Source organism: Mytilus californianus, unplaced genomic scaffold (genome assembly GCF_021869535.1).
Source record: "Mytilus californianus isolate M0D057914Y unplaced genomic scaffold, xbMytCali1.0.p SCAF_16, whole genome shotgun sequence".
Classification (NCBI taxonomy): Eukaryota; Metazoa; Mollusca; class Bivalvia; order Mytilida; family Mytilidae; genus Mytilus; species Mytilus californianus.
The window spans coordinates 3105290-3114761 of record NW_026262648.1 but is presented as its reverse complement, the minus strand read 5'-3'; the positions used below and the strand labels follow the sequence as shown (position 1 = coordinate 3114761).

The window sequence follows — 9472 nt, the reverse complement described above, 5'->3', positions numbered from 1 at the left end:
CTAATAGCTGAAACACTAGAAACGAATTCAGAAGATCCCAACAAGGACTTATTATTCATACCATGAATAAAAATGTTCTGATTTGGTTGAAATTCTAAAACATCAGTTACATAGGGTTGCAAATGCGAACCTTTTTTAAAAATCATTGTCCAATATGACGAGGAAGGCCACTTTGGAACTATCAAAGTGCCTCTAGCCTTACATAAAATCAAATGTTTGATTGCTCTACAGACAACGGAAATTGGAGGAACAATCCAATTTACTTCATTTTTCCAATTTTGCGTGAACGCATCAACTGCTTCAACACCTGGATTCCAGAATTTGGAATTAAATCTTGGTAATTTTTTATTCAAATTACTCGCAAACCTGTCCACAGTATGCGGACCCCACATATTATCTACTAATTTAAAAAATTCTTTATTTGTTCCCCAGTCTTTTATATCAATCATTTTAGAAATATAATCAGCTTTTGTATTCTTAGATCTCGGGATCCAAACAACATCTAAAGTAATATTCAATTCAGAACACAACTTAAAAATATTAATAGCTATCTCTTGTAAATGTACTTTTGCACTTCCTTTCTGAACAATGGAAACACAGTTATTATTATCTGTATGCCATTTAACACATTTATTTCTTAAACGGTTCTTAAACGACATCAAAGCCAACAAAATAGCTTGAAGTTCTCTCCATGTAGAACTCTTTAGGGACTCTTGTAAAGTCCACATCTGATGAAAAATATTAGAGTCAATATCTATCGAGTAAGCACCAGCAGCTACGTTACTGGCATCAGAATATACCAGCACGTGAGGAAAAGAATAACCTGCTAAATGTTTTCTGTTCAATCTTTTAATGTTATTCAGCCAAAATATGAGCTCATTAAATACACTATCAGGACATTCCAATATTAACTTTAAATCCCACTTTACTCTGTTTTCAATTGCCCAGTGTAAATAACGGGTCATTAAACTTGTTATGTTACCCATGACTGGACACATAGAAATTACCTTTCCCGTTACCTGAGCCAATTTACGTGCTGTGAAATTAGGAAAGTTATTCAAAATATCAACCAATGATGTAAGTGTATTATCAATCCGTCTATCTAATATACTAATTGAAAAATCAGACGAATCCCAAACTAAACCTAACCACTCTAAACATTGTACTGGCTCAAAAATAGATTTATCCATGTTAATTAAAAACCCTGCTTCTAACAAGGAGGTTTTCACGAAAGATGAACATTCGGAAGCTTCTTGTTTATTTTTACCCATTCCAAGTCCATCATCTAAGTAAAGTACAATATCTACGCCATTTTCTCGCCAATATTTTACGATTGGTCGTAGACATTTTGTGAATAGATATGGAGCAGATGATAGACCAAAGGCTAACACTGTAAAACAGTAAAATTTTTCGTTCCAGCAAAATCCTAAATATGTTTGTTGTTTAGTACATACGTCATAATGAAAATATCCAGACTTAAGATCAAATTTAAATTGATAGCAATCTTTTGTGAAATGATTTAAAGCCACTTTCCAGTCCTCAAATTTTATTCTCTCTTTTTTAATAAAAACATTCAGTTCACTTAAATCTAAAATCAGACGTTTTTTGCCCGAACTTTGAACTGCAACACTTAGCGGATTTACAACAAACGGTTGAAATGGAGTTTCAATAACACATCCGATATTCAGTAATTCTGAAATTGCTTCATTTACAAATTTAGAATGGACATTTGCAGATTTGTTATTCTTAAATGACATAGATGTAGGAGTCTGCAAAAATGGAATAACGTAGCCATGTTGGATAGTATTGATAACAAATTCATTTGCACCTATATGTTTCCAGAATTGTATATGCTTGCGTAAACTATATTTTACCCCTTTTGCAACAGATGAAATATCAATATTATCAAAATATTTAGCATGTGACAGAAACAGTTCAAACTGTCCGTAAAGATTGCTTTCATCTAAAAAAGTAGTATCAAAATACTTATCATTAACTCTGTTGCCGTGATGTCCCTGGGACAGCTGGTTTTGTACTGAAAAGGGGGCACTGAGTTCGCCAGTGACCAAGCTGGTTGCAGTTGTAACAGATGTCATGAGATGAGGGTTGCCTCCGTCTGCTGGTCCGAAAGGGCGGCTGTTGATAATTGTTTTGTCGAACATTGTGTTGATTGGGCATTGGAGCAGGAGGAGCAGAAACAGTAGCTGTAACGGTTCTATAAGGATGAGGTCTTTTCTTTTCCTTGATACTCCTAATGGCACGGCTTTCTGCAGAACGAATGCGTTTCTCATCTTCTGAGTCGGAGGCAAGGTCGTCACTCTCATATTCGCGGACGGTTTTCCAGCCTGCGGGAGATTTGTCTGCAATGCGGATGAGTTTATTACGCTTCTTAACTTTGAGGATAGCACCAGATACCAATTTAAGACATGCTGCATCTTCATCAGGAATACGCTTCTGAAGCTTAACAAGGTCGGCCATAATTTCACAATTGAAATTGAACTGTATCTGGTTACCCTCACCTTTAAGTTTAACTGACACTTCTTGCTTGAGTTTGGTAGCGAAGTTCTCATTGCCAACGGCCAAGTCTTTGTGAAGAGTAGCGATCTTCCCGTCAAGATAGGTTTTAAACAGCGAGAATGTATCCACCAAGTCGTTATTACCAGTATGATGTGCAGAACTACCATCAGGCAACGAATGTACACTAGGACCAGGCAAATATTCATGGTCAGAATCTAGAAGTTTCTCGGAGTCAGACATACCACAATAACGAACTGCTGCTACGTTAACTATAGGCAAACTTCGAATAACTTTATTTTCTCAAACGAACCCCTTAAGTAATACTTAATCATGCTTTTCACGAATCTCATGAGCGCATATACCCATAAAACCGCATTGCGGGTATATGCCATCCAATCAAATAGAACATAAACACACACCATGTGCTTGATGTAAACACACACACGTGTTTATAGTAAACAATCACTTGACCGTAACTACGTCATGTGACCAATTATACCTTTAATAAATATATAAATCCGGATATGGTGTACAAAAACCTTTGCACCTTTTGTTTGCGGTATACCATCTTTTCCGCAAGTTTATTGTTTTCTGTTTAGTATTAAATTTATAATTAAGATCCATTTATTACATCGGTGATCCGTTTATTTGGCAATCGCCAATGGCAGTCAGCAGGGTTTAAGAACATTTGTTGTTCGACCTGTTAGTCAAATGCGTTTTGTTAAAATATACTTTTTTACATTTTTAGTCTTTTGGAAAATGTTGTTTGTGCTGTATTTAGACCCCTCTAACAAGAATTTTTTTTTGCATGCACACGTTTAAAAATTGCGGTTTTTATCCAACGCAATCATAGGTTTGAACGTTGTTTTCAATTTAGACTTGTTTATATTTTTTTCGTTTGGGCTTGTATTATATTTTCCTTCGGGTTTATATGATCCGTTCATCCTATTTTGACTCCTCAAAATTCAAGAGTCTATCCTAAATTGAGGTAAATTGTATGGCTTTCCAAATACCGTTTCGATGCCTAACATAACTGAAGAGACATTAATTGTCGTTATATTCTAATTCGCCAGCTCAAACGAATATAAATTATTTAATAAATAAAACAACACATAAATAGGATAAGTGTGCCTACAGGTGTAGCAGCCTTTAATATTATTTACATTCACAATTCTTCAAACTAAAGTCCTTCACTATAATTCAGACAAGCACACTACCAATCCAATCATATAATAGAATATACAGTAACACAATCAAAAACTATCTACAAAAGAGGAAAAATTCATATTAATATAGTGTAATATATATGTATATGCCCACGTTAACAATAACCAACTCATAAAAGGGGTGGGTGGGTGGGTAAACATATAACGAACTGCTGCTACGTTAACTATAGGCAAACTTCGAATAACTTTATTTTCTCAAACGAACCCCTTAAGTAATACTTAATCATGCTTTTCACGAATCTCATGAGCGCATATACCCGTAAAAACCGCATTGCGGGTATATGCCATCCAATCAAATAGAACATAAACACACACCATGTGCTTGATGTAAACACACACACGTGTTTATAGTAAACAATCACTTGACCGTAACTACGTCATGTGACCAATTATACCTTTAATAAATATATTTATATTCTAATTCGCCAGCTCAAACGAATATAAATTATTTAATAAATAAAACAACACATAAATAGGATAAGTGTGCCTACAGGTGTAGCAGCCTTTCGAAAGACAAAGAAAGCCAAGCAGATCTGAGCAAAGAATAATACACATATATAGTATATCTATAAAAATTAAATTCCCAAACTTTTAGACACTGTCAGTTTTTCTTTAACATTTTCTCTTACATAGCCATCTTTTGCTTTATCTGAAGCCCATCTACCATGCTTCTTAAATGATCTATCATGAATGCCAGCTGATGCAGCAGCAGTAGCTCCACCTGATCTCAAGCTATGTAATCCAAATTTTGACTTATCTAAACCGATAGATTCCAGAGCTGATAATATAATTTCTCTAACTCTAGTATATGACAAAGGTTTAAAACCTCTCAGTCTATAAGATCTAGATTTTTTACATAAATACATGGATCTAAATATATAATCTGAAGATGATGCATCTATATTGGATAATAACAAATATTTCTCCAACATACTAACAGGGCATGTTTGTGTATCTGTTCTAGCAATTAAAACTTGTGTGCCTTCTCTATAACGATCAGTTTTGCTTTTCTGTATGAGCAAAGAGACATGTGTATCAGCAAATTTTAAATCAGATCTTTTTAAATTTACCATTTCAGAAAATCTTAAAAACCCTGCGTAACTAATAAGACACATACAACAAATTCTAATTTCTATAAGATTGTTACATTCTTTACCATATTTATTAACAATTTTCTTTAAAATATCTGGCGTAATTGGTTCTTTTTTATTTACAATAATATGTCCAATCTTTCTATGAGCTCCTTCTTTAACCGATATACACAACTGTGAATTGCACGGATTAGAAAAGCCAGCTAGTTTGTGAGCCCAGCTTATTGAATAATATGCTTCTTCAACCTTAGCATACGAGTTAAATGTCTTTGATATGTGTATTAAGTACAATGAAACATAAAAATCTGAAGCTGGTAAAGGTTTAACATACGAATAGTTATTACACCACTTACAGAAATTGTTAAATGCATAAGAGTATTTTCTTTTGGTATTCTCGGCTTTCGAATGGAGACAGAACTCAGGTAGGCAGTTAGATAAAGATGATAAATCTTGGTCAACTGGCTTAGGCAAGGATTTCCAGACTCCACATGAAAAAATATCTGAAAAACGTGCATATCAAATAGAAATATAATCTACTATACTACTACTAGCTTACAATATATTTAAATGACCTTGCCAGATTTATTTTTCACACTGGCCATGTCAGGTGAGACCTTGCCTATTTAATTTGGCCTTGTCATCAGCATACGACCTTGCCATTAGATTGGCCTTGTCTTTACCATACGACCTTGCTCAACAGCCTTGTCGTAAATTCTTACATGAACTGAGCGTTCAATCTAATAGCTGAAACACTAGAAACGAATTCAGAAGATCCCAACAAGGACTTATTATTCATACCATGAATAAAAATGTTCTGATTTGGTTGAAATTCTAAAACATCAGTTACATAGGGTTGCAAATGCGAACCTTTTTTAAAAATCATTGTCCAATATGACGAGGAAGGCCACTTTGGAACTATCAAAGTGCCTCTAGCCTTACATAAAATCAAATGTTTGATTGCTCTACAGACAACGGAAATTGGAGGAACAATCCAATTTACTTCATTTTTCCAATTTTGCGTGAACGCATCAACTGCTTCAACACCTGGATTCCAGAATTTGGAATTAAATCTTGGTAATTTTTTATTCAAATTACTCGCAAACCTGTCCACAGTATGCGGACCCCACATATTATCTACTAATTTAAAAAATTCTTTATTTGTTCCCCAGTCTTCTATATCAATCATTTTAGAAATATAATCAGCTTTTGTATTCTTAGATCTCGGGATCCAAACAACAACTAAAGTAATATTCAATTCAGAACACAACTTAAAAATATTAATAGCTATCTCTTGTAAATGTACTTTTGCACTTCCTTTCTGAACAATGGAAACACAGTTATTATTATCTGTATGCCATTTAACACATTTATTTCTTAAACGGTTCTTAAACGACATCAAAGCCAACAAAATAGCTTGAAGTTCTCTCCATGTAGAACTCTTTAGGGACTCTTGTAAAGTCCACATCTGATGAAAAATATTAGAGTCAATATCTATCGAGTAAGCACCAGCAGCTACGTTACTGGCATCAGAATATACCAGCACGTGAGGAAAAGAATAACCTGCTAAATGTTTTCTGTTCAATCTTTTAATGTTATTCAGCCAAAATATGAGCTCATTAAATACACTATCAGGACATTCCAATATTAACTTTAAATCCCACTTTACTCTGTTTTCAATTGCCCAGTGTAAATAACGGGTCATTAAACTTGTTATGTTACCCATGACTGGACACATAGAAATTACCTTTCCCGTTACCTGAGCCAATTTACGTGCTGTGAAATTAGGAAAGTTATTCAAAATATCAACCAATGATGTAAGTGTATTATCAATCCGTCTATCTAATATACTAATTGAAAAATCAGACGAATCCCAAACTAAACCTAACCACTCTAAACATTGTACTGGCTCAAAAATAGATTTATCCATGTTAATTAAAAACCCTGCTTCTAACAAGGAGGTTTTCACGAAAGATGAACATTCGGAAGCTTCTTGTTTATTTTTACCCATTCCAAGTCCATCATCTAAGTAAAGTACAATATCTACGCCATTTTCTCGCCAATATTTTACGATTGGTCGTAGACATTTTGTGAATAGATATGGAGCAGATGATAGACCAAAGGCTAACACTGTAAAACAGTAAAATTTTTCGTTCCAGCAAAATCCTAAATATGTTTGTTGTTTAGTACATACGTCATAATGAAAATATCCAGACTTAAGATCAAATTTAAATTGATAGCAATCTTTTGTGAAATAATTTAAAGCCACTTTCCAGTCCTCAAATTTTATTCTCTCTTTTTTAATAAAAACATTCAGTTCACTTAAATCTAAAATCAGACGTTTTTTGCCCGAACTTTGAACTGCAACACTTAGCGGATTTACAACAAACGGTTGAAATGGAGTTTCAATAACACATCCGATATTCAGTAATTCTGAAATTGCTTCATTTACAAATTTAGAATGGACATTTGCAGATTTGTTATTCTTAAATGACATAGATGTAGGAGTCTGCAAAAATGGAATAACGTAGCCATGTTGGATAGTATTGATAACAAATTCATTTGCACCTATATGTTTCCAGAATTGTATATGCTTGCGTAAACTATATTTTACCCCTTTTGCAACAGATGAAATATCAATATTATCAAAATATTTAGCATGTGACAGAAACAGTTCAAACTGTCCGTAAAGATTGCTTTCATCTAAAAAAGTAGTATCAAAATACTTATCATTAACTCTGTTGCCTTGATGTCCCTGGGACAGCTGGTTTTGTACTGAAAAGGGGGCACTGAGTTCGCCAGTGACCAAGCTGGTTGCAGTTGTAACAGATGTCATGAGATGAGGGTTGCCTCCGTCTGCTGGTCCGAAAGGGCGGCTGTTGATAATTGTTTTGTCGAACATTGTGTTGATTGGGCATTGGAGCAGGAGGAGCAGAAACAGTAGCTGTAACGGTTCTATAAGGATGAGGTCTTTTCTTTTCCTTGATACTCCTAATGGCACGGCTTTCTGCAGAACGAATGCGTTTCTCATCTTCTGAGTCGGAGGCAAGGTCGTCACTCTCATATTCGCGGACGGTTTTCCAGCCTGCGGGAGATTTGTCTGCAATGCGGATGAGTTTATTACGCTTCTTAACTTTGAGGATAGCACCAGATACCAATTTAAGACATGCTGCATCTTCATCAGGAATACGCTTCTGAAGCTTAACAAGGTCGGCCATAATTTCACAATTGAAATTGAACTGTATCTGGTTACCCTCACCTTTAAGTTTAACTGACACTTCTTGCTTGAGTTTGGTAGCGAAGTTCTCATTGCCAACGGCCAAGTCTTTGTGAAGAGTAGCGATCTTCCCGTCAAGATAGGTTTTAAACAGCGAGAATGTATCCACCAAGTCGTTATTACCAGTATGATGTGCAGAACTACCATCAGGCAACGAATGTACACTAGGACCAGGCAAATATTCATGGTCAGAATCTAGAAGTTTCTCGGAGTCAGACATACCACAATAACGAACTGCTGCTACGTTAACTATAGGCAAACTTCGAATAACTTTATTTTCTCAAACGAACCCCTTAAGTAATACTTAATCATGCTTTTCACGAATCTCATGAGCGCATATACCCGTAAAACCGCATTGCGGGTATATGCCATCCAATCAAATAGAACATAAACACACACCATGTGCTTGATGTAAACACACACACGTGTTTATAGTAAACAATCACTTGACCGTAACTACGTCATGTGACCAATTATACCTTTAATAAATATATAAATCCGGATATGGTGTACAAAAACCTTTGCACCTTTTGTTTGCGGTATACCATCTTTTCCGCAAGTTTATTGTTTTCTGTTTAGTATTAAATTTATAATTAAGATCCATTTATTACATCGGTGATCCGTTTATTTGGCAATCGCCAATGGCAGTCAGCAGGGTTTAAGAACATTTGTTGTTCGACCTGTTAGTCAAATGCGTTTTGTTAAAATATACTTTTTCACATTTTTAGTCTTTTGGAAAATGTTGTTTGTGCTGTATTTAGACCCCTCTAACAAGAATTTTTTTTTGCATGCACACGTTTAAAAATTGCGGTTTTTATCCAACGCAATCATAGGTTTGAACGTTGTTTTCAATTTAGACTTGTTTATATTTTTTCGTTTGGGCTTGTATTATATTTGCCTTCGGGTTTATATGATCCGTTCATCCTATTTTGACTCCTCAAAATTCAAGAGTCTATCCTAAATTGAGGTAAATTGTATGGCTTTCCAAATACCGTTTCGATGCCTAACATAACTAAAGAGACATTAATTGTCGAAATCCGGATATGGTGTACAAAAACCTTTGCACCTTTTGTTTGCGGTATACCATCTTTTCCGCAAGTTTATTGTTTTCTTTTTAGTATTAAATTTATAATTAAGATCCATTTATTTGGCAATCGCCAATGGCAGTCAGCAGGGTTTAAGAACATTTGTTGTTCGACCTGTTAGTCAAATGCGTTTTGTTAAAATATACTTTTTCACATTTTTAGTCTTTTGGAAAATGTTGTTTGTGCTGTATTTAGACCCCTCTAACAAGAATTTTTTTTTGCATGCACACACACATATATATATATATATATATATATATATATATATATATATATATA

At 34.6% G+C, this 9472-nt stretch overlaps 2 protein-coding genes and 1 long non-coding RNA gene across 3 annotated transcripts; all 3 read right to left on the bottom strand.

The window, feature by feature from the left end:
- Positions 1 to 1992: 1992 nt before the first annotated feature.
- On the bottom strand, positions 1993 to 2875 carry LOC127726117 (uncharacterized). Its single transcript, XM_052233438.1, has one exon. The coding sequence runs from the start codon at positions 2755 to 2757 to the stop codon at positions 1993 to 1995; it is 765 nt and encodes a 254-aa protein (XP_052089398.1). The 5' UTR covers positions 2758 to 2875.
- Positions 2876 to 3635: 760 nt separating this feature from the next.
- On the bottom strand, positions 3636 to 5571 carry LOC127726096 (uncharacterized). The gene is made up of 2 exons (XR_007993327.1): positions 5188 to 5571; positions 3636 to 3781 (listed from the first exon to the last, which is right to left on the bottom strand). It is a non-coding gene; the product is annotated as an uncharacterized LOC127726096 (long non-coding RNA).
- Positions 5572 to 7369: 1798 nt separating this feature from the next.
- On the bottom strand, positions 7370 to 8576 carry LOC127726089 (uncharacterized). The gene has a single exon (XM_052233425.1). The coding sequence runs from the start codon at positions 8326 to 8328 to the stop codon at positions 7564 to 7566; it is 765 nt and encodes a 254-aa protein (XP_052089385.1). The 5' UTR covers positions 8329 to 8576; the 3' UTR covers positions 7370 to 7563.
- Positions 8577 to 9472: the final 896 nt, after the last annotated feature.

Bases quoted from the DNA above. Each gene is read 5' to 3' on its own strand.
- LOC127726089 (XM_052233425.1), bottom strand. From the start codon at position 8,328: ATGTCTGACTCCGAGAAACTTCTAGATTCTGACCATGAATATTTGCCT.
- LOC127726117 (XM_052233438.1), bottom strand. From the start codon at position 2,757: ATGTCTGACTCCGAGAAACTTCTAGATTCTGACCATGAATATTTGCCT.